The sequence below is a fragment of the Staurois parvus genome, unplaced genomic scaffold (genome assembly GCF_062004578.1).
Source record: "Staurois parvus isolate SC_StPar_1 unplaced genomic scaffold, SC_StPar_1.0 ptg000227l, whole genome shotgun sequence".
Classification (NCBI taxonomy): domain Eukaryota; kingdom Metazoa; phylum Chordata; class Amphibia; order Anura; family Ranidae; genus Staurois; species Staurois parvus.
This window is the reverse complement of record NW_028318023.1, coordinates 3,438,880-3,465,553: the sequence shown is the minus strand read 5'-3', so window position 1 is coordinate 3,465,553 and position 26,674 is coordinate 3,438,880. Positions and strand designations below refer to the sequence as shown.

Below are 26,674 nucleotides of genomic sequence, written 5' to 3'. Positions count from 1 at the left end.
CGAATTTGCGACTTGCTTAGTGATGTGCGAACTTGGCGCTATATTTCAAATTTCAGTGTTTTTGGTTTGATTATATTATTGAATTAAATGTATTATTATATTATTATTTTTTTATGATTATTTATTAAATTATAATTTATGATTTTGTGTTTAAAATTTTAACATACCCGGGATGTTTTCTAGACTCTTGTTCGGACAGATTTCAGTGCGTTATTCCTAAAAATTACAGGCCTACAATAAAAAAAAACTACATATTTCCATGCAAAAAAATTTACTGCTTTGAGCACAGAAATATGGACATAATCAGACCGCTAGGGAGTTTAAAGAATATCCAAACCAAAATATGATATATTGCAGCTTTCCAGTTGTTAAGTATGTTCTCTGCAAGTACAGAAAAATACTTGTTGATCTTGCCAGAATTTTAATGTTCTTGTAACTTCCTGAGCACTGAACTGATATCAGTAGTAACAGTTTTTCCAACTATCTTCTTTGAAATACAGAAGAATACCTCCCTATGTAATGGAGGTGAGGGGAGAAATAGGGGTTTGCAGTCCAAATCACAAAAGCAGCCTAGCGTCACAATGCTGCTCTTCCATAGATATAGCATTGCCGCTTTACCCCAGGAAGTATATCACCGGCAGATTCACCAGGCAAAATACATTTGAAAAAGTCTGAAAAAAAGAACAGTAATGCAGGCACAATAACTTTTTACTTGTAAGCTGTATTAAACTAAATTTTTAGTTTTGGGTTCCAATCTGCTTTATTTCCTTAATTTTTCCTTAATTTCTGAACAACCAGTAATCCGATTTAAACGTGCACAGTGGCTAAATGGTTAGCACTTCTGCCTGGCAGTACTAGGGTAGTTGATTTGAATTCCAACCACGGCACCACCTGCCTGGAGTTTGCATGTTCTCCCTGTGCCTGTGTGGGTTTCCTCCAGGTACTCCGATTTTCTCCCACACTCCAAAATCATGCAGGTAGGTTAATTGGCTCCTGTCTAAATTGGCCCAAGTATGTGTATGTATGAATGTCAGTTAGGTACCTTGCATTGTAATCCCCTTGAGGGTAAGGGGCTGATGTGAATGTACAATATAAATATATAGCGCTGTCAATTTGTGCAGCACTTTACAAGTACCAGAAATAAATAATAGTTGATAAACAGAACCCTTAGGACACACTATCATGGGTGCAGGAATTGTGGTAAAAAAACTCAAAACCATTGTTACTGAAAATGATTATTACAAAAGGTCAGTAATGGTCCTTATTACCTAAATGTCTCATTACCTGCAATCTAAATATGACATTAGGTTAATTAGATGCACCAAGAGATGCCAACACCAAGACCAACAATGGCAGGACTAAAGCTGGGTCTATATTACGTTAATTATGTATCTTTTGACTTTGACAAAAAAATGTTTGCTTTTATGTCCTTCATCAAATATCTTCACATCCAAAATCAATCATGATAGCAAGCCCATTGTTTTTAGTTGCATTTTCATCTGTACTAATAGCTGGTTTTCTGCCTTGTGTTACATTTTTAAATGCCACCCAGTACACACAAAATGGGTTTAGGACACTAGAATGGTAGTTGGGAGGTGTAAATTATCTAAAAATAAATTAACTTTTATATCTTTGTGCAAGCATTTACTTTTCTTATGTACTGTGCAACATTCTGATCTTCACAAAAAAGCAATATCTTTATTTACAGGCGCTTCAAAATGGCAATACATAAAATCTGACATTATATACAGGCATTCGATGTAATGGCTGTACAAAGCTATTTACAAAAAGTATGGCACAGGTCAACGCAAACATGTCAATGTGGCAGTATTTGTGGGTGTGACTTGTTTGTCATGGCAAATACGGTATTAGTTAATGTTTTTGTTTTTTGGGGTTTTTTTTAACCAAATTCAACACATGCACAGATTAAAGTGTTAAGTTTCTTTTTTTTTAAACCATGTCTTTCTGGATCCCATTGTTATTTGACATCTTCTCCAAATCCTCCATGATTAAATCCTGGTCACTTGTTAGTGGTTTTCGTTTGTCAGATTCTTTATCATCACTGCTCTGCTTTTCAAAAGCTGACCCTTGACGCCCAGCATTTTGAGATGTGGCTGGTAAAATTGCATTGCCTTGTGCCCGATGTGAGTACATGGTTCTCCTTTCCAACTCTTCTGAGCATAGCTGAAGTTTGAAGGCAGCTTGGAACCCACGGCGGAAGTTCTCATTAAAGAAACCATAAATGATGGGGTTGATGCTGCTATTAAAAAATGCCAACCAGTGTGCAAAAGGGTAAATGTAAATATTGATAATTTGGTACTGGTGCTCGCTCAAGTTGGCGTAGTCTGACAGCATCATCAGTGTCCACAAAGGTAGCCAAGATAAAATAAACAGTAAAGCAATAATAATCAGCATTTTAATAACTTTTTGCTTTCTTCGGGAAACAGCATGCCTTTGCTGTTGGTGATTCTTACTATCAACATTCAGTTCACTCTTGAATAAAGTAATGCCTATTCTGGCATACATAATAACAATAAGGGAGAGAGGAGCAAGGTAGATGTTGGAAAACAGTACCGTGGTATATATCTTTCTCATGTGTGGGTTAGGCCAATCCTCGCGGCACCAATAAATGGGAGTAGTTTGATTGCTGTTGCCTAGAACAACTCGAAAGTGTTTGTCTTCTTTCACATGTGACATAACTGCGGATGGACACATAATAGCAATGGCCAAAACCCATATGACTGCAATAATGACAACAGCAGTAGAGATGGTCAGCTTTTGCTTGAAGGGATAAACGATGCAACGAAACCTGCAATGACAAAAATCAAAGTAGAAAGGCATTGCAAAGTTAGTCTATTCCAAATGAAATGTAAGCATTTTACTTGCTGGAGGTAATTAGGTTAATTAAACTGAACAGCTTAAAAACACTTCATTTTGTTACACAAAGTATATTTATATCATCATAATTATTTATCCCTCAGGGTACTCTCAAACTTAGTTTTTTAAAAAAGCTGAGACAGCTCTTGAAGAAAAAAGAGAAAGCATCTTGCAGACTGAGAAGTTCTACAAGCAAGTTCAAAATCAATCAACTAAGAATCCATATCCAGCTATTTACGAAGGCTACAAGGGATGGATGTTCTCTTTTACTAGCAAAACGGAGATAGCAAAGCATTGTGTATAAAGCACCTGGCTCACACACACCTATCCTTCAGTGATTCCTTTCCTTCACCACGTGACCACACAGATTTAGCATTTTCTATTTACAAAAACAAAGCTTACAAAACCTGATGTCTGCTTTGTTTTATTAGGTCTTGTTAATGTTTATTGTCAGGTATGTTTAATAAAAAAAAATATCTGTGATAGAAACTTTTAAAACGTAATAACTACCCTAAAAACGAAGTGTAAGCTGAACTCAAAGTAGATACAATAATAACAAATGATCAGAGCTCTGTATTCATGAATATGTATTGTCCCATTAGGCTATTAGGGGTTAAATTTAGTTTTTGTGTTCCCTGTCCTCAGGGAGAGCAACAAATGTTTAGTTAAGTCTGCTCTCGGCTCTACTAGTGTGGACTTCTCCTGTATCCCAGTGAACTGGGACATAGTGGGTGGAAGAACACAGATCCCATACTGCATTTTGACACAGTAATTCTCCAGCCAATACCTGGTCAGGGTTGTAAGTAAGCAACAGGGTCCGGGGAAGGTATAAATAGGCTGGAATCCAGAGCAAAGGTCTCTTGTTCCTGGGGGAGTAACACCCAGCCTGAGAGCTGTGGCATCCCTGGAAAATCCAACTGCAACTGCAAGAATCTTTTATGGGGTCCCAGCTACTGTTTGGGTGGGGATCTTCTGTGCTATTCTCCTGAATCATTTGCACAAAGTTTTCTAAGGATCCAGGAGACAGGCATTTGGAGCACAGAAACTGACTGATACTGCAGGTGTACACAGTATTCAGGATATATTGAGTATCAGCCTTCTGGACTTAGAGGCCTTGTTTGGGAGATTTACTTTACTACCAGTACACTCAGGGCTGTATTCCTATTGAGGAGTTCCTGTTTAGTACCTGTTTATCTACACTTCAAAAGGAGGTGCCTTCATCCTGAAGTACTAGTTCAGCGTTAGTGTCCTCTACTACCAGTTTGAAGTTTATTGGACTATCCCTAGGCTCACCCTCACCCTATCCAAGTTCTATAACCAAAAATAAGAACAAAAAAAAAAGACATGCACAGTCTGTTCTCTGACTCAAATGATTGGGAAATACTGTGTGCATGGCTGCCATGTGCCTATCACGGAATGGAACCTGAGATCAATCAGCCAGATCAGTCCTGGTTCTACGCTACGTGTGGGGCTCTTTCCTGGATTCCCGCCCAGCACAGGCAGCCGTTGCTAAGGGAGATGGCCAAAGTTTGTGTACAGTTAATGCAGCCAGTGACATGTGCAGTACAGCAAATGCAACCAGTGACATGTGCACTACAGTGAATACAGCCAGTGATATGTGCAACTTCAGAGGGGGTGAGCCAGTGGAGAACATCTGCCTTTTTTCAGGAGTTGATTGCAGTGGAATATGCCTTTATTCAGCAACTGTTTGGGGTCTGGAAGAGGAAGGATTAGGTGTTGGCTTGGGAGAAGTTGTTCCAGGAGGCCCTGGAATGGGGGGCGAAGTGATGGACTGTGTGTCGGAGGAGTAGCAAGATGTCAGGATATGTACAGTTCTGCAGGCAAGGCTGCGAGTCTTGTGGCGAGTGAAGAGCAGAGAGGAGACTGAGTCGGGTGGCTGGAGAGGAACATCGCTTGAACAACACCGGTGTGAGGCTGGTGCCAAGAGGCAAGCTAGCTCTCGTTCCCGCCCAGGGGAACGAACATCCATGTGTGGTATGTGAGCAGCTGAGCATGGGGATCCAAGTCGGTGCGGGCTCTGTGAAGAGACATTGTCCCAGCTGATAAGAGAAAACCAGCCGCCTGCAAAGTGGGACACAGGATTCTGCCGCAAGAAGGTTGACTTGGAGAGGCTGATACTTAAAGTAAGTGAGGCTACCAACAGCACATCCCCTGTTAGGCAGACTTTGTAGCAAATGTTTCTGAGAATAGGGACACATGCAAGGGGTTATGTGCATAGTCATCGTCAGGGAACCATTCAGGGATTAGTGGGGAACGACCCATTATCTGAACAGCAAAATATCCTTAATAATGAGACAGAAGTAAAGACTGCAGCAGCTGTGGCATCCAGAAACCTGTTTTCACAGAATGGAACTGTGTAAAGTCTATGCTGGGTCCACTAAGTTCTACAGAGACTTAAGTGGTAAGGACTTTACTGAGTGGGAGAGATCTGGAGGGTCTTCTCTTGAATGGCTTTGGGGAGACAGGATACACAAGAGGAAGGAGAGCAGAAATACTCCTGTGAGGCAGAACGTTTAATGAACACCAAAGGATCAGCGCCTGTGGATAAGTTTGTACCAGAGTGTGAACTAGTGGAAGAGGAGAAGTAGTTTATCCAGCAACAAACAGTTTGCTGCCAACCTACAACTATGCAAGGAGTAAAAGGAACGGTGATCTTATTTGTCACCCCCACATACTTGAGCCAGGGCCTCAAGCTCAAAGCGAGGCCCATCACCAGTTAATTAAAAGGGCCGTTAGCCCATTCATCCAGCCAAATAGAGGGGTGAAGGACAAGCTGCCACAATTTTCCAAGATGCAGCGTATTGTATAGAAGAAAGTGGCGTTGGACTATGGATTTTAGTTTCCATATGTGCCTCCAGAGATCATGGATTAGGTGGAGGCTCTCAGAGAAGGCTGGTGTGAAGCAGAAATAAGGACATTTTTGCATGCGCCCAAGTCCCATCGTAACCAGGGAGCAAAATATTTTTTGGGAGGAGTTTTGCAGCTTTAAACGCAGTTGGTGCTGGGGCAGGTTCATAAACGTGGCAGACCTGACCAAATGAGGTCTGTTAACATTTTGGGCCCAAGCAACCAGATGATCCAGGTCCCCAACCCTGATTTCCACTTGTAGGCTAAAGGAAGGCTGGGTATTTAGACTTTGATTCTGTTTTTGTCCATATTACGGACCTTAATGGATACCAAGCTGTGCACATGGCCCACAGCTATGTGATGTATCATTTGTCCTGAGGACCCAAACTTCAAGTTCTTCAGGCCATGCTGTGTTTTTTCAGCAGAACTGCTGCTGTGTGTGGGAAGGGATCGCCCACAATTTTGTCCAGAGCACTGATGGAGGTTAGGAGTTTATGAAACAGCCTTCACCTCAGCTCAAGATTTTCTTGTAAGTGAAGACCCTTTTTGGTCTCTAACATAGAACTTGGGTCTTATATGGTTACCACATTCTTTGGTCAAAGGACCTTTATTGTTTGTTGAGGTTAATTAGTGTGTATAAGTCTAGGTAGTTAGGTTGCTTTTCTCTGTTCTTTTTCAATGACCTGGATGGACGACGAGTTGAGTTAAGATATATTTGCCAGCTAGGGACATTTTTCAATGAGATGATTTAGTGTTAGGATTAAGTCACATATTGCATGGACTTTCGGAAATGTAAGGTTTGGATGTGTTAGTATAGGGATAGAATGTTCTAGATATTTATTCTGCGGAGGGCTACCTTCAGGAGGTGGCGCTCCAAAACTAGGTCATATTAACTTGTTTCCTTTGCAGGCATCAGAGAAGACACTGCTTCGCCTGAAGTATTCTCCCTGCTTACAAAGTTATTACCTGTATGTAGTTAGTGTTGGGGTATTTAATAGATTAGTAGGACTGTACATATGTATATATGGTGTAAATTGTGTCTAAAGTTCTGACGCCATATGGCTATTTAATCAGGCCAGGCGCCAGTCTCCCTACATTGTAAATAAATGCTGTTTGTTTTTCTAAATTGTCTTTTTATTTAAAAGTAATTTTGCTGTATGTTGCATACAAAATCTTGTTACTTTGTTATTTATCCTAACCCCTTCCATGTTTGTTGTTTTTGCCACGGAATACTCTGCTCTTGGGCTCAAGAGCTTTTTGTTAGTCCCTTGAGGACAGGGCCTATTTTTTTTTAGAGGGGGGTGTGTAGTGCCCCATTAGGCTACTAGTGGTTAACTTTAGTTTTTGTAGTCAGGGAGAGCAACAATTGTTTGGGTAAGTCTGCTCTGGGCTCTGCTGGTGTGAGCTTGGTTATTTTACCCTGTATCTCAGGGACCTGGGACATAGTGGGTGGAAGAACACAGATCCCAGGCTGCATATTAATACTTCTCCAGTCAATCCCAGGTCAGGGTTGCGAGTGACCGTCAGGAGCCTGGGGGAGGTATAACTAGGCTGGAACCCAGAGAAGAGGTCTCTTGTTCCTGGGGGAATCCCTGAGAAATCTGCCTGCAACTGCAAGAATCTTTTATGGGGTCCCTGATACTGTTTCCTAAGTATCAAGCAAACAGACATTTGGAGTACAGAAACTGACTGATAGCAGGGCACAGTGAGCACCAGCTTTCTGGACTTAGAGACTTTCTTTGGCCTATTCTGGGAGATTTACTTTACTACCAGTATACTCAGAACTGCATTCCTGTTGAGGAGTCCCTGTTTAGTACCACTTTGTCTACACTTCGAAGGGGATCTAAATACTTTCCTTAGCACTCCTGGGAGAACATTGGCTACAACTCTGTACATTCAGGACTGCATTCTTGTTTTGCAACTACTGATTGTTGCTGTTCATCTATGCATTTCAAAGAGGTGCCTTCACCCTGAAGTCTTAGTACAGAGTTAATGTCCTCATTTTCAAGTCTGAAGTTACTGGAGTTTCTCTTGGCTCACCCTCACCCTATCCAAGTTCTACCCAAAAATAAAAAAAAAATTTAAAAAGCTGCACAAACTGTTTACTGACTCAAGTGTGTAGGACCAGTTGTCATGTGCCTCTCAGGGATTGGAATCTGGGATCAAACTGCCAGACCAAACCTGTCTGTGCGCTACAGAGAAAAGGCCTTGCACCCTTCTGCAGTCCACAAAGAATTGCTCAGGGCATAAGCAACCTATCATCACAACTAAGTATTGTCATTTGGGAAAGGGGGGCATGATTGTATTTAAATTTGGCTATACATTTTATATATATATATATATATATATATATATATATTCACCCTCCTAGGTAGCTAGATGTTTCATTTTTAGTTTAGAGGCTGAGCAGTAGCCTGGAGGAATAATCAGAGGGGGCAAGAGGGCTGAAAGGCCCAGCAGACCAGCTTTCTGGAATGTCCCCCTTATCTAGAGACTTGGAGAAGTCTCTAGAAATCAGTGGGCAGGGGTGAGAAGCGGCTGTGACCCTGACAATCTAGAACACCTTTGTGATGAATTAGAGTGGAGACTGCGAGCCAGGCCTTTTCGTGTGACATCAGTGCCTGACCTCATAAATGCGCTTCTGGAAGAATGGTCAAACATTCCCATAGACACATTTCGAAACCTTGTGGACAGCCTTCCCAGAAGAGCTGAAGCTGGTATAGCAGCAAAGGGTGGGTCAACTCATTATTAAACCTTACAGACTAAGACTGGGATGCCATTAAAGCTCATATGCATGTAAACGCAGGCGTCTCAATACTTTTGGCAATACAGTGTATATACAGTGTATAACACTTTGAAAACACATCAGATCTCAATGGGGAAAATATCATGCTGGATATCTATACTGATATGTACTGGGTAATGTGTTCAGAACGTAAGGATGCCCCATCGTTTGATGGAAATTAAAATGATCAACCTACAGAGGACTGAATTCAAGACACCCCGAAATTCAAAGTGAAAAAATGATGCAGCAGCCTAGTCCAGAATAGCAGAGGGGGTTGTTAATCAGTTCTGTGTATGTCCTTTTCCATCTTTATAAAGTTCCATTACCTTGTTACGCAGGACTTTTGACAGTTCTTTTCTGATCCCCATGGCTCAGTATCTAGCCTAGTCAGTGCTTCCATATAAGAGCTAACAAACTCATTGACTATTTATACACTGACACTAATTCCAATTTAAAAAGCCACAGATGTGGGACATTAACCTCTAACTGGCATTTTAACCCATGTGTGTCACCTTGTGTGTCTGTACCAAGGCCAAACATTCCAGGGTATGTAAACTTTTGATCCGGGCCATTTTGGTGATTGCTGTTAACATTATGATTTAAAAAGGAGCCAAACAACTATTTGCTAATAAATGGCTTCATATGATCATCATCCTTCAATAAAAGAGCATTTTTTGGCATGATCAGTCATATTTTCAATATCAATGCCAAAATGTCACAATTTCTGCCAGGGTATGCAAACCTTTGAGCACAACTGTGTATATATATATATATATATATATATATATATATATATATGTGAAAATGGACACAGCCATATTTGCTCATTACATGTGCTGCCTTTGCCTTGTGCTGTGGAATAGTTTTACTTTTTTTTCTTCTCAAAAAAAAGGACATTTTTAATGTAGGAATGTGTTTTTTTTAAAGACAATCTAAGTAGTTGCACTAAGACACTGAGAGTTCCCTATATTGGCTGCTGTGCAGATCTCTGTATTTAAAACAATAACATGTTTGACAAAACATGTACAAATGTTAACATGTTACTAAAAAAAAAAAGCTATTTCAAAGTAAACAGTGTAGGAACAGCTCAAAACAAGTGCTCACTTAAAACACATCATGTTTTTCTTTAAACACAAGGGTTTGTCAATTCTCTTCTTGCAGGTAGCACAAAACCTTTATTGTGATTCTCAGTGCATCTAAATTGATCTTTATGTTAAAAAAACAAACAAACAAAAAAACCTACAAGATTAGAAAATTATTAGACAGGCTGGATTTATATTCTGCATGTAAACTCTCATTTGGCTCAGATGAATGAGGTCTTTTAGCATGCCTGAAAAAGCACATACATTATGAACACTGGTATAGCCAAGATCCCATTCTCCAATAAATTACACTGCTTACAGTTTCTGACCTCTAATATTCTAAGGAGTTACAATATTCTATAGAACACACAATTTCAGATTAAACCAGTTTATGAAATCTGAAACGATGTATGTCACAGTTAAGCAGCGGGTCATATCCTTCTCTTCTTTCTTCTAGTGCAGTATGAAAGAATGAAGATGGAAGAATCCGATTCATTGGGTTATCATGATCAATTCAGTTATTTTTCAGACACGTTGAACTGATGTCAAAGGTGTAAAAATAGCAGTTTTGGATGCGTTGTTTTTTTTTTCTACTTGTTGCTGGGAAGATTAAACCGCACGACATGCTTTTCTGCAGTGTCTCCATATAGAACCAAAAACGCAATGGTTTGCATTTAAAAAAAGACCCTGGCCCTTTCCAAAAAACACACCAGGTGAAAACACAGAGATGTGAACCTGCCCCATAGGAAATCATGTTAAATGGACTGCTGTGCATTTATGCAAAATGAAAAATTCAGCGGAAAACGCATAGGTGTGAACCTAGACTAAAGGCAAATAGTCTCTGCACTCCAAGTGCACTTGGAAGTGCACTACAAGAGCACAGATCTGAGGGGAACATGCAAGGAAAATGAAAAAAAACAAAAAACAGCATTATTGCTTACACATGATTGGATGAAAGAAATCAGCAGAGCTTCATCTCATTTCAGAGCTTCCCCCTGGGATATAAAGCAACTATACTTGCAGTGCACAGTATATTTACCTCTAGTAAATCAACCCCACTGTCTTTCTACGTTCAGCAGCATTTCCACGTGTGAGTTACTGCTTTCATTATAAAGTTTAGCAGAGGTACAGATGAACATTATATAATAATTTCATGTATGAAATTCAGAATCACATCATTAGTCACCAAATATGAATATATTTTTCAGAAAATTTTCTCAGTAATAAAGTGGAACTACGCTGTATCTGAGCACCACAAACTGAAAGTTCTATTTAATTCCTTTTTAATGTTCAAAGCGAATTCATCCATCCTTGTCTCGATGCTTTATTTTGCTGAGAAATTACTTTGAAAAGCATCCCCTACTATTTCTGGCCATGGCTATCTTCAGTAAGGGTAGATGATTCATGTAGCAATTATTATCTGGAATCTATCTGCCCTTAGCTCAGGCATGCAGACAGGAGGGTGTGCTTAGCTGAGAAAATGCCTACTCCCCTCCCTGAAGACTCCTGGGATGTATGACATTATTTGCCTAGGCATGGAAACCAGAAAGTAACTATAGAAATGTGAAAAAAAGTTTAAAACAAGTAAATATAATATATGTTCCTATCTATTTACTAATAGTAGCAACATAAAGATTCAAAATAGTCAATGCTGATTAAAAGAGTGAAGTTCCACTTTAAAGACTAAGTTCACCTTTTCCAGAAAACAGCCTATGCAGTCAAGGGGCCCCAACTGATATTTAAAAAAAAAATCACAGCTTTGTAAAATGATCATTAGTTTTATTATTTTCCTGTAGGCCATTTGGACCCCCTCAGAAGCCTGGCTAAATAATTCCTAGTTAGCAACCCACACATCCTGACTTGTGACATCATCTTTTCTATGTCATCTAAACCAAAATGCGCAATACATCCCTGTAGTGCAGGCACAGCCCCACTGCAAGAGAGAAATTTCAAGTTAATTGAACTTGGGATTTAACTGTATATTTACATAGCTAAACATTTTAAAAACATTCTGACTTCCAACATCTCAGTATTTATATAATGGAGCTGATTGAATGAGAAGAACCTGTCCGCTAATGGGAGTTAATTTCGCGTCACCATGTGTTGTTCTGCAACAGTCCCAGCTACCACTCCTGACCCATCCCTGATAATTGCAGATATGTGATTTCTGTCTCTAAATTTGAAAAAATTTATAATAAAAAAATAAAAGACCGTATACAATGTATAGCATTATACAAGACCACGTTTAACTGAATCTAGCCCAGCCTATAGTACTATGATGGCCAAGTGGGACCGCTGTTGTTCTGGGAGGACTTCATATGATGTTCTCCCATTCTTGCCACTCATGCACACCCATGGTCCATCTGTGTCCCTGTGACACAGCAGATCACTGACCGAGGTAAAGAGCCAATGATGCAGGCTCTGTACCATGTGATCAGCTGTGTCCAGTTACAGCTGATCACATGTAAACAGGAAGTGCCGGCTATCGGCAGTCTTCTCCTACTCCTGCCACCTCATAAGGAGAGCCGGTAAGTGACAATCCTCAGATGGGATATCTACACTTATAATCAGGCCCCATCAGTGCTGCCTTTCAGTGCCCATTAGTGATGCCTGTCAGTGCCCATCAGTGCTGCCTTTCATTGCCCATCAGTGATGCCTGTCAGTGCCCATCAGTGCCTCCTCATCAGTGTCGTCTATCAGTGCCACCTATCAGTGCCAATCAGGGATGATCAGTGCTGCCTATCAGTGCCCATCAGTGTTGCCTTTCAGTGCCCATCAGTGATGCCTGTCAGTGTCCATCAGTCCTGCTTATCAGTGTCCATCAGTGCAGTCTATCAGTGCTGCCTATCAGTGCAGCCTCATCAGCACACATCAGTGAAGGAGAAAAATTATTAATTTACAAAAGTTTATAACAGAAACTAAGAAAAAAATTTTTTTCTACATTTCTGGGCTTTTTTCGTTTGTTTAGCAAAAAAAAAACCCAGTGGGCTCTATATGTGTCAAAAAAAATTATAAGAATTTAATTTGGGTACAGCATTGCATGAGCGTGCAAGATGGGTGCATTAACTGCATATTATAAACCATTGTATAGATGCACATAGGAAGGTACATTAATTTATGTTTTTCTAAATGACAAGTTGAAGGTCTTTAAAACATATGCCTTTTTTGCTTTTTAATGCATGTACACTGCTCAAAATATTAAAGGAACACTTTGAAAACACATCAGATCTCAATAGGAAAAATATCATACTGGATATCTATACTGATATGGGCTGGGTAATGTGTTAGAACCGTAAAGATGCCCCATTGTTTGATGGAAATTAAAATTATCAATCTACAGAGGACTGAATTCAAAGACACCCAAAAATGAAAGTGAAAAAATGATGCAGCAGCTTAGTCAATTTTGCTGAAATATCATTGCAGCAACTCAAAATGGTACTCAGTAGTTTGTATGACCCCCACGTGCTTGTTTACATGTCTGACAATGTCGGGGCATGCTCCTAATGAGACGAAGGATAGTGTCCTGGGGTATTTCCACCCAGATCTGGACCAGGGCATCACTGAGCTCCTGGACAGTCTGAGGTGCAACCTGGTAGCGTCGGATGGACCAAAACATGATATCCCAGAGGTGTTCTATTGGATTTAGGTCAGGTGTGCGTGGGGGCCATTCAATGGTATCAATTCCTTCATCCTTCAGGAACTGCTTGCATACTCTTGCCACATGAGGCCAGGCATTGTCATGCCCCAGGAGGAACCCAGGACCCACTGCACCAGCATAGGGTCTGACAATGGGTCCAAGGATTTCATCCCGATACCTAATGTCAGTCAGGGTGCTATTGTCTAGCCTGTAGAGGTCTCTGTGTCCCTCCATGGATATGCCTCCTCAGACCATCATTGACTCACCACCAAAACAGTCATGTTGAACGGTGTTAAAGGCAGCATGAAGTGCTCAGGATGAACTTGCTCTCATCTGTGAAAAGCACAGGGCACCAGTGGTGGACCTGCCAATTCTGGTGTTCAATGCCGAATGCCAATCGAGCTCTATGGTGCTGGGCAGTGAGCCAGGATGTCGGGCCCTCAGGTCACCATCATGAAGTCTGTTTCTGATTTTTTGGTCAGAGACATTCATACCAGTGGCCTGCTGGAGGTCATTTTGTAGGGCTCTGGCAGTGGTCATCCTGCTTCTCCTTGCACAAAGGAGCAGATACCAGTCCTGCTGATGAGTTAGAGACCTTCTACAGCCCTGTCCAGCTCTCCTAGAGTAATTGCCGGTCTCCTGGAATCTCCTCCATGCTCTTGAGACTGTGCTAGGAGACACAGCAAACCTTCTGGCAATGGCACGTATTGATGTGCCATCCAGGAGGACGTGCAACCTCTGTGGGGTCCAGGTATCGCCTCATGCTGTCAGTAGTGACACTGACCGTAGCCAAATGCAAAACTAGTGAAAACCAGTCAGAAAAGATGAGTAGGGAAACAAATATCAGTGGCTTCCACCTGTAAAACCAATCCTGTTTTGGGAGTTGTCTTATTATCTAGTGCAGCTGTTGTTAATTTCATTAACACCGAAGCAGCTGAAAGTGATTCACAACCCCCTCTGCTACTTAACTGACCAGATCAACATCCCAGGAGTTAATTGACTTGACGCTATACTCTGATTAAAAAGTGTTCCTTTCATTTTTTTGAGCAGTGTATATGTTTTAGAGAGAAGTTCTATTTCTTTAATATTGACTTACACAGTTAAAAATGTTATTTGATCACTGCAGATTCAACTGTTTCTGTTAAATGGTTTCTTAATTTACACAGGTCTTTGTTCAATATGTTGGCATGCTTTTAAATATCTGTTGTAGTTTGGTATTAATGTTTATACTGCATTTGCTGTCTAATCTCTTATATATATAAAAAAAAAGAACTCAGAAATCCTCACGTTGAACAGTTTTTCACCTCTAATTGATCCAAAACACTGTAAACATTGCTTTTAATCTGGTGAGGATTATGACTTCAGAAGCCATTAATTCTAGCACATGGCATGTACCTGAAAACTGACATAAAGTGTGGCTAAGTTTTATTTCTGTTTAAAGATCTGAAGTATTGTAAGGCTGTTTATGCTACTCCTAAACTGCTTGCATAGTTGGTCAAATATATTGGTGTTTTATTTATCATATTGTTCTGTGACTACCTTGGAAAAGTACTTTTATCTGCTTGCTATATATTTTCACACATTCAATAAAACGTACCATTTCCTAAGCAACCCAATAAAAACAGTTGGCTCATCTCTTATGGTGAACCCTACAACTTTGAACAGTGAACTTTTTTTCATTGGAGTGAAAATTCGCTGGAAGCTAAAGAATGCAAAACGGAAGTTGTTCCTATTAAAGAGGACCTTTCAGTAACTGTTTTTAAGGTTGTATGAATACATTGACATGTCTCAATATGTAGCATTAATTTAGTTTTTTTCAAACACTCTACATTTTATCATTAAAGGGCAGCACTTTAGCTTCTATTAAGGGACTTGCCTAGGCTTAGACGATGTCAGCAGTCTTCTACAGGCAGAAGCAAGTATTATATTATGTCTAGTATGCACAATGACAATACTGGATGAACGATCGCCCCCTTTTTTTTTTTTTGCACAAACGACTAGGTTACTAAAGTTACGAAAATTCTCATAAGACAGAATACAACTTTGGAAGTGATGTAATGTATTATATTGTATTGTATTGTATTCCTTCGTTTTTGAGCATGCATGGTCTTGTTTGCTCTTTTTTTTTTCCCTACAAATACTATACTAACTATATGAAAACCGTTCATTCTGTCATCTTACAAGAAAAATTTTCCTGCTTGTCCCTTTGGATATTTTTGCATGAACATCCGTGATTGGCTCTCAAAAGCTGTGTACTAATGATCAGATTATGGGATAATCGCTCCGTATGTGTTTTTTTTTCATCAGATTATCTCATCGTGTGTACCAGGCATAAGTCTCCTCTCGTCCAATGATCAGACAGCAAAATTGTAACTTTGTAGCAAACCAGATGAGAAGCTGCAGCAGGAGCAGATGTGTTATATTACATAAATAGTGCGCTCAAGGGAGGAAGGGGAAGGGAAAGGGAAGGAAGAAGGGAAAAAGGGAAAGGAAAAAAGGGAGGGGGGAAAAAGAAAGGGAGAGGGGGGAAGGAAGGGAAAAATGGTAACAGGAAAAAATAAAGTAATAAAAGAGTGAAGTGACATGATGCATCACTCATAATAATGAATGATGTCCCACTCGTGGTTTAGGCCCTTGGGGATTCAAGTGTCTAACTTAACAACCTAGAAGGCCTCTCTTCTGCTGAGCATTGAGAAGCAACCACCTCCCCTTTTGGAAGGGTCAATTTTCTCTATAATCTGTACTCTTAAAGACCTTAGGTTCGATCCACGGTGACGTACAAACTGTTTCACTACATTTGTATACTTTTGAGTATTGATGTTGGACAAGTGATCCCTCATGGTAGTCCTTCATACATATTGTACGCCACAAACGATACATGAGATAACATACACAACAAATCTCATCTGGCCGTTTTTCCTCATAGTGTGTACTAGGCTTTAAGGCTGATCCTGGGTGATGCCTGAACAAAGCACAATCCTTTTGGAGATAAAAGTAGATGACGTTTAAAATCAGGGAGAGTTCTGTGATCTTTTTGAGAGACAATAAATTTCTGTAAGTAAGGTATACGCATTTGTGTCCTCTTGAAAAAGCTTAAACTGTGGTAATGCCACTGTGATATACTTGATGTGTGCTAAATAAAAGTAGAATCTGATGGGACTTTCTCAGTGTTTGAGCTGATGAGCCCATTCAGAGTTAAATAAATTCATGCTGAGTTTTATTCCCTCAGCAATAAAGACATCTCTGAAAGGGCATACCACAAATATAGAAGAATCAGGCTAGAGTATCAACTCCAAGTTACCAGAAATTAAAGAGAGGTAAGCAAACCAGGATTTGAAATGGTGCATGCTTCTTCACACCTGCAGCCCATTGATGAAAATTGTGGTATCACACATGATCCTCATAGAAGGCTTGGTTCACACTATTGTGGGCCTGTGCTCGGGCATGGCAGCCCATTCATTTGGTTGATTCATTTTGTGCCGATCAAACACTGCTCAGTTCTCCCCTCCGCTCTGAGCAGAAAGCCATAACTGTCAGTCACGTCTCTCTGCTCTGGCCCTCCTTCGCTCATTGGAGCACCAGACTGGGGAGTAGTGGGAGCAGCTGGCTCAGTCTCCCAGAAGCTCAGCTGAGAGGCTGAGCTAGGTGCTGGACCAGGTTTCTGGGTGGATCCCGGCCATATGGTCTAGATCTTATCAGAGACTGGCCCAGCTTCATGACATCAGGCCTACAGCGGGCTTTAGAAATTTCATGTAAGCACACATAGTGTTACACACAGCAGCTAACTTTTTTAGGCATTTAATAATTGTAGTCACTGAGTGCAGTTGTTTAGTAGATATTCATCAGAATTTATATGACTGTGTAGCATCTTGGTCCAGCGAGTGATAGGAAAATTGTACAAAAAGTTCTGTATCAGTCATTTATCTATTCATTAGCATAGTTCTTTTGACAACTTATTCTGACTGGACGAAAAAAACCGAATGTGCAGGCTAGAAAATTTTTATCATATGTGAACACAACATCTGATTTTCACGGATGAGCTTAAAACTGCAAATCTTTGTTTCTGTTTGAAAAATAAAGACATTGGAAAAAAACGAAAAAAAAAATCAACATATTTTCTAGGGCTTTGACAGTATTTCTGTAAGGAAAGAAAGTCAGTACTATTTTGGTCAGAAAATAAACTTCTGGTTATATCCAGTTTGTTTATCATTCAATTATGCATTCCCTGACTCTTATGGTTATAAGAAAAGTATAGCCAGACAGGTTATGGTGAGGTTAGCCATAAAGCCCTTCACTAAACCAGTGAAAAGCATAGCAGCACCCTCTTAAAACAGAATACTGTAAAATTTAAATGTGTCTCTTATATCACAAAACAAAAAAAAAAGTATAGAGTTTATACTTCATCTTAGGGTAGTGGGCAAAACTATGCCCATTGTTCCTTTTTGTCTCCCAGGTCAACTGTTCACCCAAAACAGCTAGCTGGTTTGCAACACAGATACAGTTTACGATGGCGCAATCTTTTATGACAAACCCTTGCCATCATACAGCTGTTTCAGATTAGTTGGCCATCGCATGCGCGGTGTATGGAAACCATTACTATGTGCTAGAGATTTTATGTATCTTTAACTGTAATTGTGAAATGCTTTTATAGAAAAGCTGTGATTCAGAATTTCGATTACCACCAACATCAGGATGGGGAATGGGGGGAGACCGAGACACATCCATGCCTCTCTCTCCCCTGTAAACAAAGAAACTGGAAACGATTTCATCACTTCCAGTTTCAGATCCACCATTTCCTGGCCGGTACAGCCAGGGTAGCATCTAGCCGAGCAGACCTGCGTTCAGGTATATACATTGGAGGGCAGGGGAGACATTGGGGGTCTGTTAGAACCATAATATCTCCGAAAAGGGTACCTATCACTTGCCAAATGCTGTCACATAGGGGTTAATTAACCCTTTGTAATAGCAATAAAGTTAAAAAAAACTACATAAAATTAAAAAGTAAAAAAAAATTGATCATAAAATGTATTTTTTAAAAATTACCGTAACCCCTGCACAAATCTGCAAACTCATGCCCAGGGCACGTACACGTATGTAAACCATGGATGCACCACACTTGTGAGGTATTGCGCAAACCAGTGTTAACTCTAAACTGATGAGCTGCAATAGCTTTTAAAGTGTCATCTATCTAGATTTTTGGATACCATAGTTTTTTTTTTGCAATATCACAGACACATGCAATTTTAAGACTTGGTATCTATTTACTCGATGCAATCTAATTTTTTATATGTTAGTAAAACTTGGGTATTACTGTATATTGTGTGAGTTTGCACTAAAATTCATTTTATTAATTTTTTTTCCTGAACATAAACATTTTTAACTATCATCTCTTTATTCTACAGGGTATCTGCTTTCAAAAAATATATAATGTTCTGGGGGTTTTATGTAATTTTATGGACAAAAATGAAGATTTCACATGTGCGCACACAAATTTAAAAAATTGCTTTAATGCCGAACTAGTCAATGTGATTGTAAACCCTTAAATACACCCAGTGAAGTGACTGGTCTCAGGTGATATAAAGATATGAAACAAATCCTCCTCATAAATTGTACCTGTCTATCAGCAGTCTTCTCTTCTCTATGTAGCACCCTCCTAGTTAGGTACTAGGATTTAGCTCAGATAAATATAGCTGTATATAGCTGTGTTTCTCTGCTTAACGGAGAGGCTGTTAGGAAAATCTATTTGGGCTCTCTGCTTAACAGAGTGCTGTGATTAATTAGTCAAGACTGCTCATGATGCTCTGGTGCTCCTGGATTTGCTGTGAGTTCTGTCTGCCTTCATGAAGCTATGAGAGCCTTCCAGAATCTGGGAGGGAACTTGGCAAATAAATGAGCAGCATTAATATTGGTAAAGCACTGGCAGGGGGAGGGCAGTCCCATTGCATGCTGGGAGTGGTATTTATGTTCTGTGAGCACATCGATTCAATGTCCACAGGGCAGCACAGTGGCTAAATGGTTAGCACTTCCGCCTGGCAGTACTAGGGTCGTTTGTTCGAATCCCTGCCACGGCACCACCTGCCTGGAGTTTGCATGTTCTCCCTGTGCCTGCGTGGGTTTCCTCCGGATACTCCAGTTTCCTCTCACACTCCAAAGACATGCTGGTAGGTTAATTGGATCCTGTCTAAATTGGCCCTACTTGTGTATGTATGAATGTAAGTTAGGGACTTAGATTGTACACCCCTTGAGGGTTAGGGACTGATGTGAATGTACAATATATATATGTAAAGCGCTGTGTAAATTGACAGCACTATATAAGTACCTGAAATAAATAATAAATAAATAATGTCTTTCCCGGGAGAGGATTGAACCAAGTCAGTGTGAGGGATTTCCGGCACGAAGAATCGCGATCGGAAACGCGCATGTGCAAAGGAGATTCCACAGAAGAATTGCCGGTTGTGCGCAGGGGCATAGGAATGCGCGATCACACATGCACATGCATGGCGAAGATTGGTGCCAGATGGGCCATTTAAGGAGTGCCTCTGCTCAGATTCAGTGCTGACTGGTCTTCAGCTCCCCCCTGTGTCCTGCTTGCTCCTGTACGATTCCTTTGTTGCTGACCCGGCTTGTTCCTGACCTGACTCTGATTGCTCTCCTGCTCCTGGTTCCTGACTTCGGCTCTGCTCTTGACTTTGGCTTCTCCTTCTAATTCTGTACCGCGCTGCCCAACTGTTTCTGACCCCGGCTATCCTATAACTCTGCTCCAGTCCTGTGTCCTTGCTACCTACCTTGCTCTGCTGCACATCTGGCAATCCACTGAACCTGCCTGGTCTATTTCTATGGTGCCCAAATCAGAGGATACTATGCCTACCAAGGTCATCATCTGCAAGAGTCGCAAGCAACAACCACTGGCGCTCTTGTCCCCCTGGTCCCTAGACTCCCTCTGTTCCAACCTCAGCGGGGTCAGGGCTAGTGAGACAAGTGAGGCAGACTTCATCAATTCAGTCTCCCATCAGGTACGTGACAGTCAGGCTGGGGGCAGGCTTACCTTGCCTGACACTGGCTGCCATGCGGGTCTCAGGTGGTCGACCTGAGGGCCTGAAGTTGGAGAGAGTGTCCCTGATTTTACAGTAAGCTGACTGAGGGGAGCTGTCTGCCAAAGTTCTATCTGGTATCACTGGAAGGTTTCACTTGGAAGATTGAAAGGAGGCAACCATTCTGTCCTTGGGCCTTGTGAGTATAGACATTGAGGAATTGAAGGACTCTGTGTGCTTGCTACCCCCTTGCTGCTTGATAGTCATCATGGGTCTGAAAAGGAAAGGGAACACTGGCTAGTGTTCTGAAGAGCCTTACCAATTGATGCTACTGCAAAGGACTTTGCTCAGCTACTGAGCAGTTGCAGTCTGTCGAACTGGCTTTTATTTGAGGAGCTCAATCCTGTAACTACTACTACTACTGAAAAAGGAACTTTGCTCACTCCTAAACTACTTGTTGCTACAAACTAAAGAGAGGTCTGCTCTCTACTTTCAGCCAGGACTTCCAACAGTGTTCAACTAAGACATCAGCTAGATGTCCTCAATGTGAATAGTTCTAATTATGGAGTATCCTACTAAATTCACTATCCCTATCCCCAGTTCTACAATAAAACTCCAAAAACACAAATCCCCTAGACTGGTCATTGAAGACAACAAGCAGAAATGTTTGTGTGTGTGTGTATTTTTTCTGAAGAAATACACTGTGCCTGGCTGCGGGGCAAAGAAGGGGAAACCTGGGCAAAAATACAAGTGGCCCACATGGGAGCAGCGCTACATCTACATCTGTTCCAAGTGCTGAATTTATAAAACTTGTCTGGGGGTTCAGAAAAAAGGGGGTGGAGAGCTGAAATTACACTCTGCAGAGCTCATTGAGGAGAACTCTGAGAGATGATTGGAGGGAAGAAACACATCTCCCTTCACACAGCAAACAGGAACAGTGCTTAGTCTGTCAATCTGCTGGAGGTCCCTTCCTCGTCATCTTTTTTCTCTCAGTGACAGAAAAACTTGTCAGAAGTGATTCATGCTAATAGCAGAGGAACGAAGCAGTGGACAGAAATGGCACTGAGGGGTTTATTTTACTAAAGCTGGTTCACTCAGAATCTTGTGCATCTGTGCATGGTAGCCAATTAGCTTCTAAACTCAGCTTGTTCAATTAAGCTTTAGCAATAAAACCTGTAAACTTATTGGTTTCTGTGCAGAAGTGCACTAGATTCTGAGTGAACCAGCTTTAGTAAATAAACCCTTAGCCCATTAGTAAAACACTCCCCTCACACAGTTAACCCTTTCAGTGCAAAAAAAAAGTTAATCTCTTCCTCCCCAGTGCCATTAGTACAGTGTCAGTGTTTTTTTTTTTTTGCACTGATCACTGTATTGGTCACTGGGGATGTCAGTGACCCTAAGTCAGTTCCCCCCCAGTGTCAGAATGTCAGCCGCAGTCCCGCAGTCCTGCCATAAGTCGCTGATCGCCGCCATAAGTCACTGATCGCCGCCATAAGTCGCTGATCTCCACCATTATTAGTATAAAAAAAATTAAAAATCCGAGTATCTTTCCTGCCATTTGTAAATGCTATAACTTTCACGTAAACCAATTAATTTACATGTATTGGGTTTTGTTTTAGCAAAGACATGTCACAGAATGCATTTTGGCTGAAATTTATGAGGAAATTTGATTTTTTAATTTTTTTTACTGGACATGTTTTATAGCAAAAAAGTACAAAATATTGTTTTTTTTTTCTCAAAATTGTCAGCCTTTTTTTTTTATAGCGCAAAAAATTAAAAACGCACATGTGATCAAATACCACCGAAACAAATCTCTATTTGTGTGAAAAAAAGGACATAAATTTCATTTATGTACCGTATTGCATGACCGCGCAATTGTCCGTTAAACTAGCGCAGTGCTGTACAGCAAAAAACTGGCGTAAATTGCAGTATCTATACCATAGTTTGTAGACGCTATAACGTTCACAAAAAGCAATCAATATACACTTATTGGGATTTTTTTACCAAAAACATGAAGCAGAATACATTTTGGCCTAAATTTATAACTAATTTTGAGTTTACTATATATTTTTTATAGCTGAAAGTAAAAAATATTGTTTTTCTTCAAATTTTTTGGTCTTTTTTTATTGCTTGAAAAATAAAAAGCGCACAGGTGATCAAATACCACCGAAAGAAAGCTCTATTTGTGTGAAAAAAAGGACGTAAATTTTGTTTGGGTGAAGCGTTGCATGACCACGCAATTATCAGTTGAATTAGTGCAGCGCCGAGTAGCAAAATTAGGCCTGGTCATTAAGGGGGGTAAATCCTCAGGAGGGCAAGTGGTTAAGGAAAGCCAGTTTTGGCTTTTGGTATTCCATCTTTTTTCCAGTTTAAGTGCTGCTCTGTTGGGAATTACAAGACACAGATATTATCATGCTGCTTACGGTAGTTGCATTTAAAAATAAAATTAACAATTACAAAAATAAATCACTGCATCTACTGTTGTCCTTTTATGTACTGGAAGTTCAGCTTTAAATATCCATTCTCCACTTACCTGTCCACAGCTATTGCTACCAATGTGAAAACAGAGGCAGACACAGAAATTCCTTGAACCATGCCACTCATTTTACAAATCGTATTGCCAAATGGCCAACCTGTTTGGAAACAAAAAAAACACTTTACAGCATGAACAATCCATTAAATAAGAAAGAACATCTAAGGTGACACTTGCAAACGCATTACAGGATTAAGTATTTTTTCATAAACAACATTTTGCACACAACCTTGATGCCCAGAGCACTAAAGCTTCTAAATCCCATTTTAATGACAATAACCTTGTGCAAATGCTACAAATGGTTTTAATCAAATATTAAAAAAAAATATATGCAGGAACACTAATAGAACACTTGTCTATATTTAATTTACATTTACTTGCATATTACATTAGCCTATACATTTATAAAGGCTCCAATTTAATTCATGTTTATTATGCTTTAAAATCTAAATCAACAGTTAATGTATTTGCAGATATGTTCTTGTAGACTATTTTATGGAAGACATTTTCTTCACTATGTCCTTGTAAAAAACAAAAAACAAAAAACAGTGTAGTAACTAGAGATGAGCGAAGTATTCAAAAATTCGATTCGACTGATTCGGCGAATTCGTGGACAATATTCGATTCGAGTCGAATATATTCGCTGTGAATTTAACTTAAAAAAGGGTGTTTCTAGGCTTCAGAGAGACTTAATATTAGTGCAGAACACTGTACCTTTAATTTAAATGCCCTTGGAGTCTGCTGGGGAAGAGAAATAATACTGTCAGTCAGTATGACATGCAGATGAGTGCCGTCGATCTTAGAATCACCGCACACTTCACTCATTTGGCCAGTCACGGGGCCAAAACCAGTGTTTGGAGCCACAGTGTGGCGGTGGAGGCAGCAGCAATGGGAGGCCATACAGCACCCTATGACAAAATGGAACCCACCAGCAGTGTGAGGAGACCTGAAAGTGGCACATGGCAGAGTGTGGCGATGGAGACAGCAGCAATGGGAGGCCGTACAGGGACCCATGACAGACTCTGGACTTGGCAGCAGCATGAGGAGGCGGTATATAGGGGCCCATGGCAGATTAGGGGCCTGGCAGCAGCTATGGGAGGCCCGTAATCTGCCAGCACCCTATGTCAAAAAATTCAACACACCAGCAGTGTGTGAGGAGACCTGAAAGTGGCACATGGCAGAGTGTGGCGATGGAGACAGCAGCAATGGGAGGCCATACAGGGACCCATGAGAGACTCTGGAATTGGCAGCAGCATGAGGAGGCGGTATATAGGGGCCCATGGCAGATTAGGGGCCTGGCAGCAGCTATGGGAGGCCCGTAATCTGCCAGCACCCTATGTCAAAAAATTGAACACACCAGCAGTGTGAGGAGACCTGAAAGTGGCACATGGCATGAGAGACTGTGGACCTGGCAGCAGCATGAGGAGGCGGTATAGGGGCCCATGGCAGATTAGGGGCCTGGCAGCAGCTATGGGAGGCCCGTAATCTGCCAGCACCCTATGTCAAAAAATTCAACACACCAGCAGTGTGAGGAGACCTGAAAGTGGCACATGGCAGAGTGTGGCGATGGAGACAGCAGCAATGGGAGGCCGTACAGGGACCCATGACAGACTCTGGACCTGGCAGCAGCATGAGGAGGCGGTATATAGGGGCCCATGGCAGATTAGGGGCCTGGCAGCAGCTATGGGAGGCCCGTAATCTGCCAGCACCCTATGTCAAAAAATTCAACACACCAGCAGTGTGTGAGGAGACCTGAAAGTGGCACATGGCAGAGTGTGGCGATGGAGACAGCAGCAATGGGAGGCCGTACAGGGACCCATGACAGACTCTGGACCTGGCAGCAGCATGAGGAGGTGGTATATAGGGGCCCATGGCAGATTAGGGGCCTGGCAGCAGCTATGGGAGGCCCGTAATCTGCCAGCACCCTATGTCAAAAAATTCAACACACCAGCAGTGTGTGAGGAGACCTGAAAGTGGCACATGGCAGAGTGTGGCGATGGAGACAGCAGCAATGGGAGGCCGTACAGGGACCCATGACAGACTCTGGACCTGGCAGCAGCATGAGGAGGCGGTATATAGGGGCCCATGGCAGATTAGGGGCCTGGCAGAAGCTATGGGAGGCCCGTAATCTGCCAGCACCCTATGTCAAAAAATTGAACACAACAGCAGTGTGTGAGGAGACCTGAAAGTGGCACATGGCAGAGTGTGGCGATGGAGACAGCAGCAATGGGAGGCCGTACAGGGACCCATGAGAGACTCTGGACCTGGCAGCAGCATGAGGAGGCGGTATATAGGGGCCCATGGCAGATTAGGGGCCTGGCAGCAGCTATGGGAGGCCCGTAATCTGCCAGCACCCTATGTCAAAAAATTCAACACAACAGCAGTGTGAGGAGACCTGAAAGTGGCACATGTTTGGGGCATGATTCATGGTGGATTTAGTCAGTTGTGTCAGGAACTGGTGGTTTGAAATCCAGACTAATCCACGCCTGATTCATTTTCACAAACGTGAGTCTCTCCACACTTTGGGTGGACAGTCGTGTCCTCCGCGGAGTTACAATACCTCCTGCCGCACTAAACACGCGCTCCGATGCCACGCTACTGGCCGGGCATGACAGCCTTTCAAGGGCAAATTCAGCTAGTTGGGGCCAAAGGTCAAGTTTCGTTGCCCAGTAGTCAAGGGGATTGTCTACCTCGGTTGGCAGGGTGCTGTCCAAGTAGGCCCAAGCCTGTTGTTTGAGCTCCTGGTCCAGGTCCACCTGATGCTGCTGCTGCTGCTGCTGCGGCTGGTTAGTAGTTTCCTCACTGCGCTGGTGAAGAAAGCTACTCATCATCGACTGCAGACTGAGGCAGCCGCTGCTGGTGGAGCTGCCACTGCTCCTACCACCCCACCCCTCCCCTGCTGCCATGGCAGCGGAACGCGAGCGCACAGGGCCCACAGTGTCTGAGGATGGACGTTGGCGCACAAAGGCAGAGACCAACTGACTACATAGGTGGTTTTTATAGTACGTTATTTTGGCCTCCCTCTCAGCAGGTGTGAAAAAGGCCACCATTTTTGAACGGTAGCGAGGGTCCAACAAGGTGGACAGCCAAAAGTCATCTCTCTGTCTGATGGTTATTATTCGGCTGTCGCTACGCAAGCAACCGAGCATGCTATGGGCCATTTGTGCCAAGGAATGCGAGGGACTCCCTGCCTCCATCTCCACAGCATACTGCCACGGTGCGTCTGGGTCCTCTGTCTCCTCCTCCTCCTCTACCAGATGCTCCTGCTCCTCCACTCCTGTCCGCTGAGTGGAAAAACCACCCATTTCACTCAATAATTCCTGAGCACAAATGTCCTCCTCTACCTCCTCCTCTTCTTCCTGTCCTGCCCCCACAGGGGTCATGTGGCGTTGAGATCTGTGCGCCACGTCTACCGCACCCTGACCAGCCATTGTTAACAGCATTTGTTCCAGGACGTGCAACAGAGGAATGACGTCATTCATCCCATAGTCCTGCCGACTCACGAATAGCGTGGCCTCCTCAAAGGGCCTGAGCAAGCGGCAGGTGTCACGCATGAGCTGCCAATGGCTGACATCGAAGTTACACAGGGGAGTACCTTTATCCGCTTGTAACATCAGGAAATCGGTGATGGCCTTTCGCTGTTCGTAAAGGCGGTCTAACATGTGTAGGGTTGAATTCCACCTTGTTGCAACGTCGCAGATCAGGCGATGATGTGGAATTCCGTTCTGCCGCTGCAGCTCAAGGAGGGTGTGCTTTGCGGTGTAGGAATGGCTGAAATGCATGCAAAGTTTACGTGACATTTTAAGGATGTCTTGCAGTGGGATGGTGGATTTTAGGAACCGCTTGACAACCAGATTGAAC

At 42.0% G+C, this 26,674-nt stretch overlaps 1 protein-coding gene across 1 annotated transcript in view; it reads right to left on the bottom strand.

The window, feature by feature from the left end:
• Nucleotides 1-1,678: 1,678 nt before the first annotated feature.
• The window catches only part of NPFFR2 (neuropeptide FF receptor 2), a 229,933-nt gene continuing 204,937 nt past the window's right edge, over nt 1,679-26,674 (bottom strand). The window contains exons 3-4 of the mRNA XM_089679597.1: nt 22,814-22,913; nt 1,679-2,809 (exon numbers count right to left, since the gene is read on the bottom strand). Coding sequence (XP_089535723.1) covers nt 1,951-2,809; nt 22,814-22,913 — 959 coding nt within the window. The 3' untranslated portion in view covers nt 1,679-1,950. The remainder of the gene's footprint in view (nt 2,810-22,813; nt 22,914-26,674) is intronic.